General features: G+C 39.4%; 1 protein-coding gene across 5 annotated transcripts in view; it reads right to left on the bottom strand.

Annotated features, from left to right (window-relative positions):
• Window positions 1–24,711, bottom strand: part of MROH9 (maestro heat like repeat family member 9) — a 94,695-nt gene that overhangs the window by 49,566 nt on the left and 20,418 nt on the right. For 3 of the 5 annotated variants that reach the window (XM_047704334.1, XM_047704337.1, XM_047704335.1), the window contains exons 4-8: window positions 22,249–22,328; window positions 8,710–8,845; window positions 8,049–8,135; window positions 5,804–5,908; window positions 2,424–2,559 (exon numbers count right to left, since the gene is read on the bottom strand). In XM_047704334.1, coding sequence (XP_047560290.1) covers window positions 2,424–2,559; window positions 5,804–5,908; window positions 8,049–8,135; window positions 8,710–8,845; window positions 22,249–22,328 — 544 coding nt within the window. Of the gene's footprint in view, window positions 1–2,423; window positions 2,560–5,803; window positions 5,909–8,048; window positions 8,136–8,709; window positions 8,846–22,243; window positions 22,330–24,711 lie in introns of those variants that run through there. The other 2 variants (XM_047704338.1, XM_047704336.1) reach the window with 2 other exon arrangements.

Here is a 24,711-nt window from a genome sequence, read left to right as displayed (position 1 = left end):
CATGGAGCCCAACATGGGGCTCGATCTCATGACCCTGAGATCATGACCTGAGCTGAAATCAAGAGTTGGTCACTCAACCAACGAAGCCACCCAGGTGCCCCTTTTTTGTCTTCTTTTAAAGTACTTAGAACATTACATCTCCATTTTGGTTTATTATATGTAACTCTTTGCTACATTATCTAAGAGGCTGCTTTAAGTTTTATATTATACATCTTTAGCTTTTCACAATTTACCTTTAAGGGATATTTCATGACTCTGCAAGAACCTTTAAGGGATATTTCATGACTCTGCAAGTGGTCATATTTCCTCTCTCAATCCTCTAAGCTATTGTTATATATTTAGCTTTGACATTGTGATTATTTTTTGCCTTTACCAGGTGATCACTTTTTTAAAAGATTTAAATAATGAGAAGAGAATTTTAGTATTTACCTACATAGTTGTACCCCATTATTCTTAAATCCTTTATGTATATCCAGATTTTCACCTGGATTTTTTTTTTCCAGAAGGATTTCCTGTAGTATTTCTTATAGTGCAAATCTGCTGGTGATGAAGTCTAACAGCTCTTGAATATCTAAACATGTCTTTATTTCAATTTTGTTTTTAAAAGAATTTTTGCTGACTGAAGAATTCCAGAGTGACTTTTTTTTTCTTTCAGCACATTGGGAGGCTGCACAATTGCCTATGGCATTTATTGTTTTGGATGAGAAATCTACTGTCATCTTTACCTTTGCTCCTCTGAATGAAATGTCTTTTTTCCTCTGTCTTTCTTTCAAATTATATTGTTGATCTCTGCTGGAGTGTCCTTCCTCTCAGACATTGCAGTTTTCATCTCCAGAGGCTTAGCTGAAGTCTTTTAGAAATTTTCCTGTATCCCTACTTCACACGCTCATCTTTTTCTCTGACTCCCTCAATAAATGGAATATAGTACAATAATTGTTTTAATGTCCCTGCCTACTAATTCTATCATCTGGGTCAGTTTTGATGAATTTTTCTCCTCATTATGGGTTTTAGTCTTCTTCTTTGCATACCTAGTAATTTCTACTGGATGTCAGACACCGTGAGTGTTAACTTGGTGAGTGCTGGAATCTTTGTATTCTTGGGAGGAGTCTTGGGCTTCATTCTGATGAACATTTAAAATATTTGGAGATCATTTGATCTTTTTAGATCTTGTTTTTTTTTTAAAGATTTTATTTATTTATTTGACAGAGAGAAATCACAAGTAGGCAGAGAGGCAGGCAGAGAGAGAGGAGGAAGCAGGCTCCCTGCTGAGCAGAGAGCCCGATGTGGGGCTTGAACCCAGGACCCTGGGATCATGACCTGAGCTGAAGGCAGCGGCTTAACCCACTGAGCCACCCAGGCGCCCCTTAGATCTTGTTTTTAAGCGCTTTGTTCAGTGGCATGAAAACAATTTAGTCTAGAGATAATTTTTTTTCTTCTAATGAAACAAAATGCTTTTAGTGTAATTTTTACTTATAAATTATGAAGTTTTAAATTCTGGCTTATAGTCACAGGCAGGATTCCCAGCCTTTGGGAGTTCGCTGGATTTTTTCTCTAATCTTTCTCCCCCAGCCTCAGGTAGTTTCCTCATGGGTTCCGATCACTCCACACCTGAATGGTTAAAGTGGACCCTGGCAGGTCTCTGGAGTTCTCTCTCTGTGCCCTCCTCCTGCTACTCAGGTCCCAGACCTGTAAATAGGTACTCAGACCTATAAACTCTAGCTGTCTTGATTCCTAATTCTGTCTCTTCAACATGGTGAGACAACTGGGTTAGAGCCTAAAAACTCCCTTTAGGCAGTAAGCTCAGGTGATTGTAATGCCTACCTCATTTATTCATTTGTTCCCATCTCTCAGCAATCATTGTTCTTTATTATCTGATGTTCAGTGCCTTAAGAACAATTATATACATTTGTATATTTAATAATCATGTATTATATTATGGGAGGATAAATCTTTTCTCTGTTTAAGTTATTTGGAAATAGTTTGGTACTTTTGGGACTTGCTTTTATGTTTTGTTAGGCTGCCCACAGCCACATTTACTTTAGTTTTGGGCTAATTTTTCCCAACCACCGAAGTGAGAATCTGAATATTCTATCTGATGCCCCATTAGAGAGGAAAGTATGCCTCTTTTTTAAAAGGCCTATTGGTAATCTTTCTTCTTCCCTTCCTCCCCACAGCATTCCTGTCCCCACCATTAACACACAACACTAATCAAAGTATAGTACTTTATAGATCTTGAAGAGCCAAATATTACTAGCATATTTTGCTAATTCTAAAAAAAGATCACAAAATATGTTTTAGAGAGTAGGACTACAGATCTTGGGAAGGATTTAGAAATCTACAGAGCCTTCTTGGGACCCTGAAGTGGAAAAATTAGGGACAAATCCTTAGTATCCATTAGAAGAGATGGTGTGAAACATTCTTACCATTTTGACACTTTGCAATGCAGAGGAGGTGGTACAGTCCTGAGGATGCCTGTTGTGCGATTAAGGGATCACTGTGGCAACACAGAAGAGACAATTCAGCCGCCAGGACACCCAAACATGGGGCACCAACACTTTCCTAGTGGAAAAACAGAGGAGGAAAAAACCGCATTTGCTGTGCATGGTTACCATGGAATGTCTGTATCTGACCCTCTAGTAGATATGTATCAGACTAGGATTAGAGGATGAACTTCAGAACTTACAAAACCTATCTTCAAATCTGTTCCTGAGCCTCAATTTCCTCATCTATAAACTGCAGACAACAAATGCTATCTTGTAGTAGTTACTGGGGGGACTATTTATGACAAAAAAGAAAGTTCTTGCTTTCTAAGCCAGTTGCTCTGGGGAAATCATCGTCCCTGTGCGCTGGTCTGCCTCGTGCCCTTGCCCTCACCTGCGGCTCCCTCCCCACCGCAGCATCCAGGACTTGTGTCTCTCCCAAGCTGTGTGTTCACGCTTCCTACCAGCTTTGCTTTGGACTCACCTCTACCTTACTTGTGGAGTTTGTTTTTCTGGGCTTCAGGTCGATTTCTGGGGTGTTTAGGATAATTTGAAAATTATCGACTTGTATCCCTGAGATAAAGTGAGCCTAGGGTCCTCCCACTCCACTGCTGTCACCCTCCTTAAATCCCACCCGTCTTTCAAATGCTGATGTGCCAAAGGAACAAACCTGGGGAAAATCTTTCTGTCCATGATACACGATGACATGTTTAGCTCACATTTCCTTGCCTGTTTGAAAACTGAATACTTTAATGGGAGGGACGAACATGACAGCACAGAGGTCATATAAGGAGAATTACTGTGTTAAAAAGTATTTTTGATAGAAAATCAAAATCAAAGTCAAAATCCTGACTACAAATGACAGTCAGGCTTGTTCAATGGGATGAGGGCCTCTGAGACTCTAGAAGACATTGGCTAGGGTAGTTTATGGGGGGAAAAAAGTCTTCCCACTGAATGCACCTGAGAACAGAATGGGTGGTTACCCATAATCAGAGAAGGGAACAAGTCTTCACTGATGATGTGCATTCAATACGTCAGTCAGACGTGGAGGTACACAGAGGCCGCCTGTGGGAAGCTCAGCTTTTAATTTAGTAATACATCCAGCTGTTTTGGTTCGTGTGTTTGTCCTCTCTCCTCCATTCATTTCATGGACTTAACCGTCTTTAGAGGACATTACCGTAAAGAGAAAGTTAGGCTTTGTGCCTCTGTTGATGACGGGCCTGGGGCGAGCGGAGCCTCCCTGTCCCGGAGAGCGCTGGTGTGCCTCCACCTGCTGGCGCTCGGGCACACTGCAGAGCAAAGCGGTAAGTCACCCTACGTGGCTTCTGGAAGGAATCTGTTACAGGTAGGAACCGCCAACTCAGGAGAGCCTTCTGCCACAGAAGTGGAATTGCATATTTATGTTTTCACAGTTGAGGGGTGGGCTGTGTATAAGGGGAATGAACTTTATGAACATAATCAAAGTTGAGAAGAGGAGATAGAAGATGACAAACTCCAAATGTCTCACCTGTTACCTGAGTGGAACTCACTAAAGTGAACGAAGGAATGGATGCATGTGTACTGAATGACAGTGCGGACCAGATAGACGCGTGTGAGGAGGTCTTGCGCAGACAGTCCCCGTCAGATTCTTGCTCAGGGCCTGAAACATTCAGACCTACGCAGCAAGGAGGCCAGAGATGTGAACTACACTCAACCTCAAGCCTTGCTGAGAAGCTTGGTGTGATTCGCCTTTCAAACATTTGAAGGGCCAGCCAGCCACTTTAGAGAATCGGCGCCCGAAGACTGAAACGACCCACTCCATCCCTCTTTTGAAATAATCAACACGATGCAAAGAACATCACGGATTACTTTTCCTCGTGGAAGCAAATTGTGTAACATCCCAAAGCTGATGTTAAACAAAATAGTAAGAATTCAGGTACGTTCTAAGGGTTATGTAGGCTTTTTGTCTCAATATGTCTGGAAGCTATTTGTATAAGTAGTAGAAAATGGCTACACGAAGATGGTATCATAAATGCATGTTTCTGATCCCCTTTATTCTGAACTCCTAAAATATTTCAAACAATCAGAGGAGCAATTAGAAGTGCACGTTTAAAAGTCACAGTTGAGGATGAGCTATGGTGAGTGCTGTGACGTGTGTAAGCCTGACGATTCGCAGACCTGTACCCCTGGGGCAAATAATACATTATATGTTAATAAAAATAATTAATTTAAAAAATCACAGTTAAAGATGAGTCGCAAAACAGAGGTTGGGTACACAGTATCCGTAAGAGAGAGAAATATTTATAGATAGTAAGGTCTCTTAGAAGGAAGGCAATGATGTTATGAAAAATATAGAAAACGTCAGCAAATACCAGCAATTACGAGATGCCTATTTGTTCTCCATTTGAAAGGCAACAATTAGAAAGTCCAGGGACTTGCCCGTGTCATAGGGGTAGGGAAACAGTGTAACATCTGCAGGAGTGCTGACGAGGTAATTCTGTAGTGCTGAAACGATAACCTATTCCTACTCTGTGATCTATCCTCTTTCGAAGTATTTCCAAGTACATATGTACTTGAACAAAGGTGACCATTTGTATACTGTTGAACTAAAAAAAAAAACCCTAAATATACCTGAATGTCCATCTATAAGTAGATTACAATATGTTGAAACTATGGGTATATGCTTTGGCTGAAAGAATGAGATAACTCCACACATATTCCCATGAAGATCCCTGAGGAACGTACTGTTCAGCGAACAATCGAATTGCAGAACCAGGTATAAATATAATGTGGTTTTAATAAAGAAGCACTAAGTAAAAATCCGTGTATCTCAGAGCGTGCATGCGTGTACAGGTGTGCGCACGGAGGCTGTCAGCGGGGCCCCTGTCACGGCAGCACGTGGGGCAGGAGAGTGAGGACTTCTGCCCCATCGCTAGCGTGCTACACAGTGACACGACTCGGGAATTACTTGTATAAATTTCAAATAAATGCATAATGGTTTAAAAATATTTTAGGAAAAGGAGAAATAAGGAGGAAAGAGGGATGGAAGGATTTATAAGCTTGCACGTGACACTGATCGCGAGCCGCAGAGAATGCAGGGAGTCAGTGAAAAGTTTGCCACACTCATTCTGTGGGCAGGAAGCATAAAGGGTCTTAGTAACTGGTTGAGAGACTCTGCTCTGATGGACCTAAATTGTGGAGTATGTTGACTCTTTATGTCCCACCCCGCCAGCACGGTCCTACCACGCAGGCGCTTAGGAGTTTTCAAGGCCCAAGGCTCGGAAAGCGGGGCTATGGCAATGTGGCCTTCGAAGCACGTGGCGTGATGGCGCTGGGTGACTTACGTATCCCCTGACTCTCCGGGATGCAAAGCTTAGCACCCTGCTGATGATCACCATAACCCTTTCCTGTAGGTAGGAGCTATCTTCGTTCATCCACACAGCCATGTCCTGTGGAAAACACAGTCATCATCCTAGAGCCCGGGGTTTCCATGTCTATAAGCTCCCTCCATTAGTCTCCAACTTCACCAAGTCAAGAGCCCCCACAGACCCTGATTATTTCATATCTAACCTACATTTATCTCAAAAAGATGACAAGCTAGTAGTATACTAGTTCATCTACTGTCATAACTACACTTGGGTTGCATGTTATTTAATTTTATGCAATGAATATTTACTCATGATGTGCATTGTAAGTCACTTTGTCAGTCATCACGAAAAGTTTAACAAGAGACTATCATGGGATTGTTAGCAGCTTCTCTTGTTTTTCTTTCAAAGTACATATCCGCTTTCTCTGTCTCTCTCATCACAGGATCTGATTTTCAGTTTTAAAAAAGAATTGAAATGTCATCTGATCCTGAAATGTCATCTCACTCCAGAATTTCCTCTGCAGACTCAACTCTCAGATATTTTCTGGCTCGTAGTTGCAGAGAATATTCCTGGAGACAGCTCGGTTAGAAAGTTCTTGCTAATTTTGATTCGACTCCATCTTCCTGTAACTCTGTCTGTTCTAAGCCTTCAGCTGCAGCGACATATTTACAAGCTTGGTAAGGGAGGAAACGGCATATGCCTCGCATACCAACCACCACTAACGGATTTCTTTCTTTCTTTTTCTTTTTCTTTTTTTTTTTAGATTTTTATTTATTTATTTGACAGACAGAGATCACAAGTAGGCAGAGAGGCAGGCAGAGGTGGGGGGGAAGCAGGCCCCCGGCTGAGCAGAGAGCCCGATGGGGGGCTCCATCCCAGGACCCTGAGATCATGACCTGAGCTGAAGGCAGAGGCTTAACCCACTGAGCCACCCAGGCGCCCCCACTAACATTTCTCAAGGCACTCTGTTCGAATCCACAGTATTTGTGCTAAATCTCCTCCTTTCACTTGCTCCCATTGTAGAAAACTGTTCTGAAGTCCATTTCCTAAGGCAGAAGAGTCTCTAAATCCCAGGGGGGTCAGGCTGTGCCTTTCCCAAGAGTGGGCTTTTTGCTCTTTTTGAGAATCAAGTGAGTTTCTAGACATGGAAGGTATGAGAACAACATAGTCAGGGAATGGGTTTCCAAGTTAGAGAGCCCCCCCCCATTCATTAGCATGGCATATATTATCGCTTCCATTTCCTTATCAGCAAAACGGGGGAAAATCACAGTAGCTTCCTCGGAGGGTTATTTTAAGGATGAAATGAGATAACCTATACGTGAAATATTCAGCTTAGTCAACCCGATGTAGAGTAAATGCTCATAACAGTAGTTTATTGGTTGAAAGAGCATGCGTGGGGAGGTGGTTGTAATAATGGGATAATAATAAGGACTTTAAAGAGTTGTGAGGTTAAATTTTTAAAAATGCACAGAAAATACTCGACTCAAGTTAGGCACAAATTAACTCCGTGCATTTTATTTTCCCTCAGTTCCTTCTTGTCTTCCCAGATACCAATTCTGCTTCTTTACTTGAATGTATTTAGTGATTTGCCTAAACTCGTAATGCTCCTCGTAGAATAAGTCAACCTGGCTTCCCAGTGTTTCCTGACAGGTGCCCCCAGGGCCATCGTATTAGAAGCCGTTGAGGATGGGAAGACATCCTGAGCAGCCTCCTGTCTCTGCCTGGGACGTTAAAGACACCCTGAGGTCCGGATGTCAGTGGGGATTCGGACAGTTGTGGGGCTTTGCTCGGACAGCACGGTGCCCGTGAAGCCAGGACCCTTCAGCTCCAGCGGTGCTGGGGAGGGAGCAAAAGCCTACGGAGACCATCCCGGCGCGGCCGCCTGACCCGCAGGTAGTCGGAGCCGATCGCCCTCTCTGTCCTGCTAAACCGCACTGTACCACTCTGACATTGCCACAGAACATTTGGCTTCTTAAGTGTTTCGTTGCCGCCATCTTCCCAAAATTGAATTCTTAAAATCATGGCTCTTTAATTGAAATAAAGGGAAGCGATTTCATTTTGGGGATAATTAGACAGCTTGGGAGGAAAAGAAAAAAAAAATCAGCCGCCAAATACTTGAAGGAGACATAAGTATAGGAAAAGGGAAATACTAAGTGAAATATAATGACCTCTTTAGATTTAAGACAAGAAAACAAAATTGCTCATTTTCCCTTTATTTTACCTTTAAGATTTGCAGTTTGTAGAGATCTTTGGACACTAAGATCAGAAGAGTGTCCTCAAATAAGTTTAAAGTGTTTTGATACAGATTCTGAAAAAGAAAAAAAAGTGACCCAAGCATCCGGCCGGTAAAATTAGACGTAACTGTGTTCAAGGTCTATGGCTTTATGCCCCCGGGGTCCTGCGTTCTCCCCATAAACTGAAGGTAAGAGAGGAGAGGGACAGCCAGACGGACGAGAGCTCCCAGGACCATGTGCCATGCATCGCCCTCCACCTTCCAGGGCGGGTGCGCCGTGCAGCTGTGCTGGGGAAACCGAGACCAGAGATGTCGCTCCCCTCACTGCAGGGCTGGTCCTCCCTCTGCCTCTCCCTGCTCTTACTTCCCTTCTTGGAGCATTTGCCCATAAACTCTTGTCCTTGCTAAAATAATTAACCCCAAATCTCTTCATTCATCCGTTCCTGTAACTCCTGTACAACCCATCAAATCCCATGAGTTGTAGAATTCACAAGGAGTCCGGGGAGCTCAGATGAAAGCTGGAAGACACTGTGGTTAATCTACGGTATTGATAAAAGATGAAGGACATAACAAGGACTGTGACCTGCGGAGGCGCCTGCGGGACCGCGGGGACGATGGCTCCTAACAATTAAGGGAAGCAACCGCTCACCTCCAGGTCCTCTTTGTCATCTTCCCTGTTTCCCATTTTCTTCACTTCCTCAAGACTTGGTATAGAAAATACCACTTTAAAGGAGGACTTTATTATCTTCAGTTGGGTTTCAAACTGCAGAAGGGGATCTACATAGCTGGGAAGAAAGAGGTGTAATTATTACATAGAGGAGAGAACAAATGTAATCTAAGTTTAGTGGCTTTTTCTGGTTTAAGGGAGAATGTACTAGAAAATGAGGCCCAGCTCTTGGCTTTACATAACATGTGGGTTTTACATATTCTCATAAAAATGACAATGGTGCTCTAAATGTGAAGGAATGAGTTTCTTTTTAAAAATCATCTGTAATCAGTTATTTAGAAACCAGAATATATTTCCCCATAGACACAATAAGTAAAGAGTGGTTACAATTCCAGGCAAACCCGCAAAGCCATGCTGAGCTTTAGCTGAAATATATTACTGCCACATTTTCTCTAAGCTGTGATACTCCGCTTCTTACATTTTAATGTTTCTGAAATTATTGGGATGCGGCCTCTAATTCTTGGCAGAAGAAACCTGCTGTCAGCAGTTGGAAAGACAAGTTATGACACAGTTGTTATGCCTTAGATATGTGCGATGTGGATAACAGTCCTTCCTGATTTTTTTTTTTTTGAGGTGAAAATATTTTTTTTTTTTTTTGAAAAGATGGTGATGTAGATGGTAAGGTAGGAAATTTTATGTTGGACTCAGAATATCTTTTTCTCTACTGGACGGGAAAATCAAAGTGTCTAATCCCACTGTTGGAAATGGAATTTCTTAGACTATGATAGATAATTTTCAAATCTTGGGAAGATTAATTTGACTTATTCATAGCTTGAATGAATTATTAGACTCTGAACAGCTTCCAGTAGAATTTTCAGGGGAAGATATTTAACTTTTAGGGATAAATAACTTGGCTTAGGAAAATGCAAAATTAAGATTTTGATGAAATAGTAAATAGTTTCTTTCAATGTACTTTGAAATCATACTGCTAGTCCTAAAAATGCTAAAATGTTCCAAATCATGACTAAAGATAAGAAAAGTAGCATGATCCTCTAAGCCTGTGCATAACTGCTAATGGGCAACAGATCTTCAAATTTTAAATGTAAGGAAGGTTGAGTGTGAGACATTGATGATGCTAAAGAAAAAAGACACATGCAAATCTATGGGTCAAAATGGACAACTGCCGTTAAGGATACATTTTTTTTTTGATGCACGTGTAATTAGCTTTCAAAAGAATAGTTATTAAATTACTAATGTGTTTTACAGTAAGTGACATCTTAGAATTAAGAATTTCAGTGTAAATGCTTTTTTTGTATTCCAGGGTGCACAACCAGGTGATAGAGAAAGGAACTTGGGAAAGAAGAATAAGCATTCCTCACTCAATTACTGTATGATCAGTAAGCAAAAGGCAACATATATTTTTGCAAGTATAATTTTAAGAATCACAATCAAATAAAACAAAGTAGATACCTCCTAATAAAAGCATGAGGAAATTATATTAAACAGATCACAAAGAAATCAGGAGGAACATTTTAATATGATAAAATGTTTAGTTCAAATAAAAGAATATTGAGAGATAAATATATGATGATTTAAAATAATAAAAGGGATAGTTAATAACATAGAAAAAAATTTTAATTATTAAAAGTAAAACTATTAAAAGTACAAGGTATTGAATTACTTAAAATACAAGAGGAAATAGAAATTGTTAAAGAAGGGCGCCTGGGTGGCTCAGTGGGTTAAGCCGCTGCCTTCGGCTCAGGTCATGATCTCAGGGTCCCGGGATCGAGTCCCGCATCGGGCTCTCTGCTCAGCAGGGAGCCTGCTTCCCTTCCCCTCTCTCTGCCTGCCTCCCTGTCTACTTGTGATCTCTCTCTCTGTCAAATAAATAAATAAAATCTTAAAAAAAAAAAAGAAATTGTTAAAGAAAATTATTAAAAATACAAGGAAAAACAAACACAGTCATAGACTATTAAGCATTCAATTATCGGCATATGGTAGGTAAAAATTAAAAATTCTGCAAAAGAGGAGATCTTTACTAAAATTAATAAGGAGGTAAAGATAAATTATATTAAATGAGATAACAAGGATCGTCTTTCTCAATAATCATGGTGTGCTGACAAATATTTATCATATTTGTAAGTATATGTTTTATTCTCAAATCACAATGAGAAATCCATTTTAAAAATGAGAAAATTCAAAGTACTTAAAAGTACTTGAACACTATTAGAATTTTTCTCATTTAAAATAAGGGGCATCTGGGTAGCTCAGTTGGTTAAGCATCCCACTTTTGGTTTAGGCTCAGGTCATGGTCTTGTGGTTGTGGGATTGAGCCCTGGGTTGGGCTTGGTTCTCAGTGCAGAGTCTGCTTCAGATTCTCTCTCCTTCCCTCTCACTCACTTTCTCTCTCAAATAAATAAATAAATAAAATCTTTTTAAAAATAAAAAAAATAAAGTGAGAGAAAAATGACAAACTAAACATGTAACCAGATTTTAAAGCTACTAAAAATATAATCAAAGAAATAAAGGGGATAAACAAAATTAGTAAGTATAAAATGAGGAAAGGGGAATAATAAATATAATGATCCTTGCTGGCAAATTTAATAAATATTTTAAAAAGAAAAAAGAGGAAGCAGAAACTAAATATCAAGAAAGCCTACAGAAGTAAAAGAAAAAAAAAAGGAGTAAGCTATGGTATGGGTTTAATAGAAACAAATAAGACTGATTTATATTATTAAATTATACAGGTATATGTGAGGATATAGCTTATGTGAAAATTTATGTACCAAATAATATTTGGCCAAAGTACAAATAGCAAAATCTATAATACATTTTTAAAAAATCAAAGGAAAATTATTGCCTGGGGATTTTTAATACATTTAGGTAGACCAAAAAGAAAAAAAAAGTTAAACTTACTTGTGGAGCACAAGTAATAACATGAAGGACACTGGGAGAAGGAAAGGAGAAGTGAATGGGGGGAATTAGAGGGGGAGATGAACCATGAGAAACTGTGGACTCTGAGAAACAAACTGAGGGTTTTGGAGGGGAGCAGGGTGGGGAGATGAGTGAGCCTGGTGGTGGGTATTGTGGAGGGCACGTATTGCATGGAGCACTGGGTGTGGTGCATAAACAATGAATCTGGGAACATTGAAAAAAAAATTACAAAAAAAAAATTATGAAACAGAGGGTTCTAATCCAGGGTTCTGCCTTTTCATGAAACCCAAGTTTTGTTTCTATGTGTCTGTGTGTATTTTGGGGGGCGGGTAGTCCAAAAGTTTCATCAGTTTCCCAAAGGAGAATTAAAATAGGTTAAGAAGCACTGATACTGAGGACTTTATCACCAGACACTAGGTATCTTACTTGCCCTGAATGTATTATCTCAGTACATCTTCATGGCAATACTAAGAGGTAAGAACTATCATGATGCTCAACTTTTGGACAAGCAATTTGAGGCACCGGGAAGTTAAGTAACTTCATCAAAGTCACAAAATCTGGAACTGATATGAGAAACTTGGTCTGTTTGTCATAATAATCTTCCTTTAATTCTATAAAATTTCTTATAGATTTCATTTGTCATACATTGGCCAAGTACTATCTGATACCTAAAGTATTATTTTAGTACATAAGGTCTTCATGTGCACCTACTATCTGTCTGTGTAGTACTGTTTTGTAAATTCTAGTTAATTCACCTAGGCAAGATATACACACAGACCTCAACACAAAATAGTAAATGAGTTTATAAGTTCAGAAGAAAAACCAATGAATGGTAGTCAGGGATCTGTTTATAACTGGTTATTCAAAACAGTTATAATAAAAGACAATCTCAAAAATATTAACTAATTCCAGAAAGGCTGGGAAATTGATGGAAGAGGACCACCCAAGCTCACACTGTCCAACAGATGCGACTAGATAATGCCCACATCAGTGTAAGTAATCCAGAAAAGGACTCAAGGACTGGCAGAACAAACTCTACAACTAAAGGTAAAAATATAAGATATTTTTATAAGATATTATATAAATGTAAATATCTTATATTTATATAGATATGGTATATCTATATAAATATAAATATCTTATAAATATAAATATAATATCTTATAAGTATAAGATATTATATATCCTCTATATAAGAGGATAGAAAGGGCAGAGACGTGGTGGGGAGCTAAACAGACCATGGGCCATTTGTGAGAGGGACGGAGCTTGCAAGCACAGAGAGGGGAGTGAAAAGGATCCTAACACCGGAAGCCCCTACAGGAAAGACATTTGGCTTTGAAAATTAGAGACGCCAGATTTCATGAGTTCTGACCACCAGTGGAACTTAAAGCCTGGAATTTTAAAAATCAGCAGGCTTGGTTCTGGGACAGCCTGGAGGGCAATGGAAAGCAGAGTCTCTGCTCTTAAAGGGATAGCAAATGAACAGCCCACAGAGATCTGGCATAAAAACAGCTGTTTGAAAAATGCTTGGGGCTTCTGGGATGGAGTGTTATTTACTAATCTCAATTCAAGTCCTGGAGAGACAGAAGTCATTGGGGAACTCCTGAAGGAACAAAGGAACTGGCAGGATCCCTGAGGGACTTCTCTGGGAACTGAGGAGCTAGCAGGTGCCATTCCCCTCCCCTGCCCTTCAGCATAAACACACAGCTGCTTGCAGGAACCAGCACTGCACAGGCATTCACTACCCGACTTGCTTACACCAAGGGTTCCCCCAGGCCCCCAGCTTCAGTGGATGTGCCCTTTCCAGTCGAGCTTGCCTCGGTCCTGGTGCTGTTTGTCCCTTCCCCTAGAAGATGGGCACAAACTTTGCCAACACTGTATCTCCCGGCCTACTTTGTGGGACCTCAGTCTCCCTGGGTGGCAGCAACCCCATGGAAGACTAATGCACAACTTGCTAAAACTGGGAGCCCACCCCAGTCAGCCCATCCCACTGGCAGTGACACGTCCACTCCAGTCACTCCTGGACTACTCACACAGGGGCTGCAAGCCTGACAATGTGCAAGCAGCGCCTGCAATGGCCAGCACTGCTCCAAAGTGACTCTGGCCTGTGGCGAGAGGAAGATAATTACACATACCAGTCAGAAGGTAGCCGCAGCAGGGGGTTGGGCAGACACTAGTTCTGATTGCAGGTCCCACCCACCAACAAGAATTTCTCAGGGGGCAACACAGGGAAAGGGCCCTACAGTTTGTGCTATGTCATCTCTGGCAAATGCCTAGTTTGATTCAACTTAAGCCCAAGGTGGCCCCCAACTGGTCCACTAATACCACCAGGACAAGCCACTGCCCATAGAGAAATAGAGACACTGCAGATGGCTGGACTGAAGGGAAAAGTGAAAGACACAACAGCAGGGCACATGCAACACTCGAGATACCCATGAAGTATCAGTTTCTGGTGAACCAGAGACATTGCACTGCAGGGCACTATAGACCCTCTTCTTCATAAGGCCATTACTTTCTAGAGCAGAAGACAGAGCTGAGTTTTCTAACAGAAACAGACACAGAGAGTTAGACAAAATTAAGAGACGAAGGAATATGTCCCAAATGAAAGAAAAGGACAAAACCACAGCAAGAGACCTAAGCAAAATAGACATAAGTAATATGTCAGGTAGAGGATTTAAAGTCATGATCGTAAAGATACTCACTGAACTTGAGAAAAGATTGGAGGACATCAGTGAGACCCTATAACAAAGAGATATAAAAGGGCAAATCAAAGACACAGAACACAACAAATGAAATTCAAAATATACTAGATGGAGTAAGTAGCATGCAAGAGGAAGCTGAAGAACAAAGAAGCGACCTGGAGGACAGAATAATGGAAAGGAATCAAGTTCAGCAGGTAAGAGAAAAGAAATCTATGTGGAATGAGAATAGACTTAGGGAACTCAGCAACTCCATCAAGCATAATAGCATTCTCCTTATAAGGACCCCAAAAGAAGAGGAGAGAGAAAAGGGAGCAGAAGATTTACTTGAAGAAATAGTAGCTGATAAGTTCCCTAATCCAGGGAAGAAAACAAAGATCCATATCCAAGAAGCACAGAGATTCCCCAACAAAATCAACCCAAGGAGGTCCGCACAAGACACACAATAATTAAAATGGCAACACATAGTGATAAAGAGAGAATTTTAAAAGCAAGAGAAAAAAATGACATTTATATATGAGTGAAACCCCATACGTTATCCAGCAGATTTTTAGCAGAAACTTTGAAGGCCAGAAAAGAGTAGCATGATATATTCAAAGTGCTGAAAGGGGGAAAAAAAATATCTGTGACCAAGAATACTCTCTCCAGCAAAGCTATAATTCAGAAGAGAAGGAGCAATAAAGAGTTTCCCAGACAAACAAAAACTAAAGAAGTTCATGACCATTAAACCAGCCTTACAGGAAATGTTAAAGGAGACTGTATGATTATAAAGGGAAGACCATAAGTATGAGTAAGAAAAGTAGGAAGGACAAAAGCAATAAAAATAAGTCTACCCATAAAAATCAGTCAAGGGACCCACAAAATAAAAGGAGGTAAAGTATTACATCATAAACCAAACATGTGGAGGAGAGAGGAGTTAAGAATGGGCTCAAGTGTAAGGTGTACACAGAAATGTAATATACAAAGCTAATGGTAACCACAAATCATAACCCAGTAATATATATGCAAAAAGTAAAGAGTAAGAATCCAAGTATGCCACTAAAGAAAGCCAGCAAACTGTGAGAGCAGAGCAAGAGGAGAAAGGATCAAAGAGGAGCTATAAAACAACCACAAGCCAAGTAACAAAATGGCAATAAATACATACCCGTTACTTGGAATGTAAATGGACTAAATGCCCCAAACAAAAGATATAGGGTGACAGACTGAATTTAAAAACAAGACCCATCTATATGCTGCCTACAAGACTCATTTCACACCTAAAGACACGTGCAGATTGAAAGCAAGGGGAAGGAGAAACATTTGTCATGCAGATAGATGACAAAAGAAAGCCAGGATAGCCGTACTAATGGCTTTTCTCTTTGGAGAAAATAGAATTTATGACAAAACTGCAAAACTCTAACAAGAGACCAAGAAAGACACTATCTAATAATAACATGGACAATTGAACAAGAAGATATAACAATTGTATATATTTATACACCCAGCATTGGAGCAACCAAATACATGAAACAGTTAATAACAAACATAAAGGAACTAATAGATAGTAATACATTAACAGTGGGGGACTTTAACACCTCACTTACGTCAATGGATAGATAATCCAGGCAGAAAATCAACAAGGAAACAGCGGTTTTGGATGGCACAAGGGATGAGATAAAATTAACAGATATATTCAGAACACTCCATCCTAAAATAGCAGAATACACTTTGTTTTTTGTTTTTATTTTTTAGAGAGAGAGAAACAGAGTGGGTGCAAGTGGCAAGGGGTGAGGGGGAGAAGGAGAGAGATAATCCCAAACTGGCTCTATGCTCAGTGCAGAGCCTAAATTGGGGCTCAATCTCATGACCCTGAGATCATGACCTGAACTGAAATCAGGAGTTGGTTGCTTAATCAACTGAGGCACGCAGGCACCCCAGAAAACACATTCTTTTTAAGGGCACATGGAACATTCTTCAGAATAGATCACATAATAGGCCGTGAAACAAGTCTGAACAAATTCAAAAAGATCAAAGTCACACCATGCATTTTCTCTGACCATCACACATGAAATTAGAAATCAACCACCAGAAAATATCTGGAAAGAGCACCAAAACAAGGAGGTTAAATAACATGCTACTAAACAATGAATGGGTCAACCAGGAAATCAAAAAAGAGATTAAAAAATTACATGGAGAGAAATGAAAATGAAAACACAATGGTTCAAATCATGGGATGCAGCAAAAGGGAAGTATATAACAAAACAAGCCTACCTCAAGAAGCGAGAAAAATCTCAATCTAACCTACACCTCAAGGAGCTAGGAAAAAAACAATAGACAAAACCTAAAACTAGCAGAAGGAAGAAAATAATAAAAATTAGAGCAGAAATAAATGAAATAGAAACTAAAAACACAATAGAACAGATTAATTTTTTCTTGGGAAAAAAATCAATAAAATTGATAAACCTCTTGCTAGACATCTCAAGAAAAAAAGAGAAAGTACTCAAATAAATAAAATTAAAAATGAGAGAGGAGAAATAACAATGAGCACCATAGAGATAGAAATAATTATAATAGAATTTATGAAAAATTATATTCCAAATTGAACAACCTGGAAGAAATGGATAAATTCCTAGAAACATAAAAACTACCAAAACAGAAACAGAAAGAAATAGAAAACTTGAACAGACTGATAAGCAGCAATGAAAATGAATCAGCGATCAAAAAATTCCCAACAAACCAGAGGCCAGGACCAGGTGGACTCACAGGTGAATTCTACCAAACATTTAAAGAATAGTTAATGCCTATTCTCAAACTTTTAAAAAAGTAGATGAGGAAGGAAAATTTCTGAATTCATTTTATGAGACTAACATTACCCTGATATAAAACCAGATAAAAATACCACAAAAAAAGAGAACTACAGACGAACAACTCTGATGAACATAGATGCAAAAACAGCATTTTTCACAGAAGTGGAACAAAGGATACTAACATTTGTATAAAATCACAAGACCCCAAATAGCCAATGGTCTTGAAAAAGAAAAACAAAACTGGAAGTATTGCAATTCTGGACTGTAAAGCTGTGGTAATCAAAACATTATGGTACTGGTACAAAAAGAGACAACATGGATCAATAGAACAGAATAGAAAACCCAGAAATAAACCTACAATTACATGTCAATTAATTTTTAACAAAGGAGGCAAGAATATGCAATGGGAAAAAGACAATTTCTTCAACAAATGCTGTTGGGAGAAGCCTGGATAGCAACATACAAAAGAATGAACCCAGACCTCTTTCTTACAAAATACAAAATAATAAACTCAAGATGGATTAAAAATCTAAATGTGAGACCTGAAACCACAAAAATCCTAGAAGAGAACGCAGACCATAATTTCTGACTTTTGTCATAATAACATCTTTCTAGATATGTCTCCTGAGGCAAGGGAAACAAAAGCAAAATTAAACTACTGGGACTTCATCAAAATAAAATACTGCACAGCAAAAGAAACAACCAACAAAACTAGAAGACAACCAAGGGAATGGGAGAAGATATTTGCAAATGACATGTCCAATAAAGGGTTAGTATCCAAAATATATGAAGAATTTATGAAACTTAGCATCCCCCTCAAAGTGAATTTAAAAATGGGCAGAAGAGATGAATAGACATTTCTCCAAAGAAGACATCCAGATGGCCAACAGACACATGAGAAGATGCTCAACATCACTCATTATCAGGGAAATACAAATGAAAACTATATTGAGATATCACCTCCCACCTCTCAGAATGGCTAAAATCAACAAGAAACAACCGATTTTGGCAAGGATGTGGAGAAAAAGGAACACTTTCGCACTGTTGGTGGAGTGCAAACTGGTGCAGCCACTGTGGAAAACAGTATAGAGTCCTTCGGAAAGTTAACAGTAGAACTACCCTACAGTCCAGGAATTGGGCTACTGGGTATTTACCCAAAGAATATGAAAACACTAATTCAAAGGAATATGTGCACCCCTATGTTTATAACAATATTATTTACAATAGCCAAATTATGGAAACAGCCCAAGTATCCATTGATAAATGAATGCATAAAGAAGAAATGGTGTATATATACAATGGAATATTATTCAGCCGTAGAAAGGATGAAATCTTGACATTTGCGACAATATAAATTGATCTAGGGAGTATAATGCTAAGCAAAATAAGCCAGTCAGAAACAGACAAATGCCATATGATTTCACTCATCTGTGGAATTTAAGAAACAAAACAAACATACAAAGGGAAATCAAAAGAGACAAATGAGAAAACAGACTCTTAACTACAGAGTCTGGTTAAAGTTAGTTCCCAGAAAGGAGGCTAGTGGGGGGATGGGTAAAATAGATGACAAAGATTTGGAGAGGAATGTGGGGGGTGGGGGGATCCTGGCAGTGGGTATTAAGGAGGGCACGTATTGCATGGAGCACTGGGTGTGGTGCGCAATGAATTTTGGAACAATGAAAAAAAAATTAAATTAAAAAAAAGAACACTTCTCTTGATGAGCACTGAGTAATAATATATGGGGCTGCTGAATCACTCACACGATTGTACACCCGAAACTGTATATTAACTACACTGGAATTAAAATAATAAAAAAAACTAACAAATTTCATTTATGAGTATGAAGTTTAAATTTTTAGAATAATAATTTTTAAAATAATAAAATAACATTGTAACACCAATTATGATTTATCATCAGAATGTAAGGATGGACCAATAGCATAAAAACTATCAATTAACACATATCTATAATAGATTAAATTAAAAATCATGCTTTAATCAATCTTGAAAAAGTATTTAATAAATTTCAACATCATTTTTTAAGGAGAATGAATAGTTTGAATAATTTCTTGAAAAGTCTTATTTAAACCAACATTTTGCTAATTGAGAAGTCGTGTATGAGTTTTTATTAAAAACAGGAACATAAGGGTTCAATTTCCTATTTTAAAATATTGTGTTAGAATTTGTTGTTTTTCAAATAAGACATGGTCTAATAAAAATAGTTCAGTAAGCTCAAACACAGGATAAATACATCCCCCCCAAAATCCCATATGTATCCCAGCATATCAGAAATTGCCGTTCAAACAATAAAATTGGGGAAGGAGGGAGCCAAAATACAATATAAATAAGAAATCAGTCTAGAAATGTGCAGAATCTATGTTAAAAATATCTCAAACTTTTAAGGGAGAGCACAAAACAGAACTTGAATAATTAGAAAGATAGATTTATAAATAGGAACATCATTTATAAATGTCAATTATTCTCAAATTATTTTACAAACTCTGAAAGCACAATTAAAATTTCAGGACATTTTCATCAGAAGTTGGTAAAACACATTTACCTTCCTCTTAGAAAAATAAATTGGAGAGATTATCAAAAGTTATCATGCTGGAAGTGATCAAGAAAATAAGGAAGATCTAGTTCAATCAGATAATAAAATCTATTATAAAACAGCACTAAGTCAAAACAGTTTAGTGGTGGCATCACAATAAAATTCTAAACAATGGGAAAGAATGTAAATTCTAGAGAATATCTAATATGGGAATAGAAAATACCTGTATTAAATACTCTTGTCTCCCCTCCCTGGCCAAATGTGGCACTAATCTATTGAGAATATTTCATGTTGGATCAGAATGTGTTCTTAGAATGCCTTTTTTTTTTTTAATTAAAAATTTTTGAGGTATTTGTAGCTTTACATGATGTTGTAAGAAATAATAAAGAGAAACATCTAATATACTTCCCACAGTTTTCCCCAGTGGTGACCTTCTCCAACGATTATAGTAGAGTGTCACCACCGGGATATTGATAGTGATTCCTCCCAGCCTTCTCGTTCAGATCTCCCCAGTTTTATTTGTGCTCATGTGTGTGTGTGTATTTAGTTCAATACAATTTGATCGCAGGTGTACATTCCTGTATCGACCATTGCCTCAAGATCCTCAAGAACAGCTTGGAACCCTTAAGCACGTAAGTATTCCCTTATACCGACGAATGTCAAAAAGCATTCAGAGTTTAAACAAGCCTTTGGGAATGAAGCACTTTAAATCAGTGTTATCTGTATTGGGATCAACAAACATTTTCGGTGACAGTCTAGACAACAAGTATACAAGGCGTTGCCGGCCAAATGGCCTCTGTCTGCTCAGGTCTGCTATCATAATGCAAAAGCAGTCACAGACAATGCATGAATAAATACATAAATGTGGCTCTATTCCAACAAAACTTTGTTTGCCAACCTTGGGATTTGAATTTCACAGAGCATTTGCATGTTGTGAAATATCCTCCTTCTTTTTATCCTCCCCCAACTATTTAAAAATGAAAAAGAGGCGGGGAGGTGCCTGGGTGGCTCAGTCTGTTAAGCGTCCAGTTTTGATTTTGGTTCAGGTCATGATCTCAAGGTCATGAGACAGAGCCCCATAGAGCTCTGCACTGAGTGCGGAGCCTGCTTAGGATTCTCTCTCCCTCTTTATCTTCCCCTTTTCTCCCCACTCTCACTCCCTTTCTGTCAAAAAAAAAAAAAAATGTAAAAAACATTCTTATCTCTCAGAATGTACAAAACCAGGAGACTACAAAAACAGATTTAGCCCACAGGCCAAGTTTGTTGACGTCTGGTTTGCATAATGGAATTGTGAAGATAATTTAAATTCATTCATAACATCAAAAATATCTGTTATAGCCTAGAGGGTAACAAAAATCAACTAACAGAAAACTAGGAGAAAGTGAACGTAATAGTAAAGTGTGATATAGAATTAATTTTATACCAGATGTCATACAAAAAAGTGAAAGAAAAAATAGCAATGACACTAAAATCAATTCTGAGAAGATAAAAAAGAACAAAAAATTTTAACCCCATAGAAATGTCATGAGACACTTACTAAGTATATGCCAAAACAAAAATCCTCATGAAGGTGCAAAGACCACGAAAAAATTCCCACATGAGAAAATTCGTAAATATATAAACATACAGAAAATATTAGGTCTTGCTTTTTTTTTTGAAAGGAATACAAATTAAAATAATAATGAGGTACAATTTTGGGCCTATTAAATTAGTAAAGTAGAAAAATGTATGTAAGAATCTATGTCTTTTGGTGACTAGGCTTTGAAGAAACATTATTAGTGGGATTTTTCTGGACAGCAAACTGACTCCTTACTAAAAGCTCTAAGTAGGTTTTCAATCCCATCTGCAATAGTTTGGGATCTTGGGAAACAGATGCCAAAACAGGATTAGAGGTACATGAGATTTTGGAGAGAAGGAGAGAAGGAAGGAAGGAGGGTTAGAAAGTGTGTAGACTATAGCAAGTTCTAAGAAGGGTTCAGCAGGGTTGATGGGTTTCCTAGACTCAAAGTCACCCATTGGAGCGGACTGCCCCGCCAGGCTGCCTGGACCGTCAGGGAGCAGCTAGGGCTGTCCACCAATTAGGATTCCCAGCAGCAGGCCATTTTTGTGGTTGCCTGTCATCTAAATCGGTAACCTCGCCCTCGGAATGCTATTTCAAAAAAATATTTCAGAGGAAATACAATCTTTTATGTACAAAGATGATTATCATTCTATTGGCAAAATAAAATGTAATTTAAAAATTTCAAAATTGGGGAATCTTATACTGCCATTAAAATGAAAATATGAGCATGTAGGGAAAAAACTTAAGACATAATGCCAAGGGGAAAAATATTACAGAAAATCCGATTGGCGTACAATAATTAGACTACCTGCTGATCCATACAGTACTGAAGAAGTGAGGAAGAACGTGAGAAAGAAAGAAATAGTAGCTGTTGAGTTGGGATGGTGGTATTTGGAGCCGTTTTCTGTTTCTCACAACTGTGATTTTTCTCTATTGCATTTTTGAAGATGTTCAGTCAGTGAAATCGGGGAGTGTTAGAGCTTACCATACCTGGAGTTCATAGCAAGGATCATGGCTTGGTCACCTAACAGGCCTGAGTACGCGTCCCATAGGCAGGCAGCTACATTCTCCTGGAAGTATCAGGAAAAAGGAAAGTATCAGTGTTAGCAGGCCTGCGAGGCATCACATGGAGTTCTCTCCTTCCCAGAGACTGGGCTGGAACACAAGTCCAAGAGTTCACAGCGTTGAAAACAAACTAATTTAAATCCATGATAGCATCTCGGCCAGAACGGCGGCCTTTTACCGCCAACCACTGTGTTTCTATAATGAACACTTCCGGACAAAATTTTGTCAGCCGTGTTCATTACCAGGAGCTCCTCTGCCCACCACCGTCACTGTTAAGTGCAATCCACTCAGTGGGGAGTCTCTTGATAGAAAATACCCACAGGAGAATTTAGGTCAGGCCTTACCGAAGAATGTCTCAAGTCATAGAGGGAGAACCACGTCGAGGTCAGTGCATAGCTCTTTAAACTTACCAGTGACAATCAGTGAGGTTCCACTAAGACGTCCTGATTCTTATTGAAGACACTGGAGAAAGCCTAGGAGAAGAGCTTCTCTTCCCTTGCGTGCATTCTTCTTGTTTACACAAGCCTCTTTTGCAATGTCACCTCCTTGCCTCAGACCCAGTAGCACTGTTTATGGAAAATCTCAGTCTATATTTCTGAAATAACTCAAAGTTCCTTTTTAGGTCCTGCCATATAATAATGCTATTTCTAAGGGCACGTATGCCTTCTAATGCATGTGTAATTGTCCACCACTGATTACCTATCACCCTAATGAAAGCCCTTTTCTGTCTGTTCAGTGCTTCTCCCCTGACTCTAGCATGGAATGCCCTTTGGGATCTATGTCCTGTCTTTTGTGGGGTGCGAGAGCTATTCTCATGGATAGGGCTACATGCCTGTCTATTCAGTCCATATTGTGGACTGCATGTTTGTGCTCCCTCCAAAACTGTATGTTGAAGCCCGAATCCCCAGTGCGATGGTATTTGGAGATGGGCTTCTGGGAGATAATGAGGTTGAGATGAGGTGATGAGAGTAGAACCCCAAGATGGAGCTCATGCCCCTATAAGACAGATGCAAGAGAGCTCGCCTTCTCTCTCTTTCTGCCACGTGAGAATGCAAGGAGAAGATGGATGACCATCTGAAAACCAGGAAGAGCAACCTTGCCCAGACACTGAATCTTGGCCCGATCTGTGCTCCGATCTGGCCTTCTTAGCTTCTAGATGTGTGAGAAATTTCCACTGTTTAAGCCACCCGGTCCCCTGAACTGACTAGGACAGTAAGAGAAACTTCCTGTTTGGGATCTGAACTAAAAACTGGCATGTCCCCAGTAGACACAAGTACGCTGTCATGACCATCCCTGGTAAGAGCACACAGAACATTTCCTAACACCTCCCTCTCTGGGCTGGGCTCAGACAGTGGCGCAAGAGTTATTCTGCTTTCTCTAAAATATTTTTTTAAAGAAGATTTATTTGTTTATTTGAGAGAGAGAGAGAGAGTGCATGAGCAGGGGGAGGGGCAGAGGGAGAGGGAGAGAGAGAGAATCTCAAGCAGACTCCCTACTTAGTGCAGAGCCCTACACAGGGCTCAATCTCATGACCCCAAGATCACTACTTGGGCTGAACACTCAACTGACTGAGCCACCCAAGTGCCCAATTCTCTACAATATTTATATCCATATCCACCACTGATTCCTAACAACAGCAAACATGACGCTACTCAATCTTAAGAGAATAATTCTTTGCTATGTTGCTTATTACCATATTGCATGTTATCATTACTTAGAGAACTCATAAAACCTTTTATATATGCCTCTAGAGAATGAATAAGTCTGTATTCAAGACCAGCCCCTAAAAACAAAACCAAACCAGAGCTTCCATGATTGTGATGTACAGCCAGGATTGAGCGGCACTTTTTTTTTTTTTAAGATTTTATTTATTTATTTGCAGACAGAGATGACAAGTAGGCAGAGAGGCAGGCAGAGAGAGGGGGAAGCAGGCTCCCCGCTGAGCAGAGAGCCCGATGCGGGGCTCGATCCTAGAACCCTGGGATCATGACCTGAGCTGAAAGGCAGAGGCTTTAACCCACTGAGCCACCAAGGCACCCCAGAAGCCCTTTTCAAGTGAACTATTTCCTCTTAATCCTGGAGCTTGCTTCTCCATCACAAATTGCCAGCTAGTTGATCTATAATAACATGGACCTTGGCTTCCCATCCATTAGCTAGCTTCTTTTTTTCTCATGGAGCCAAATTTGTGTCTACGACTCCATCACCAGGTTATCGTTCTTCTCATATTACTTTGGCATCACATTTTTGTTGAATAACTGATTGACAGCATGTCCCCTCCTGGTTGTGGACATGCTTTTGCCGGCAACATAGGTACCGCCAATGTTAACGTAATGCCAGAAGCCAGTGCGCACATCGGCAAGTGATAAGGATTGTCTAACATCTATTAAC

Source organism: Lutra lutra, chromosome 15 (genome assembly GCF_902655055.1).
Source record: "Lutra lutra chromosome 15, mLutLut1.2, whole genome shotgun sequence".
NCBI lineage: Eukaryota > Metazoa > Chordata > Mammalia > Carnivora > Mustelidae > Lutra > Lutra lutra.
This window is presented reverse-complemented; position numbering and strand designations above follow the sequence as displayed.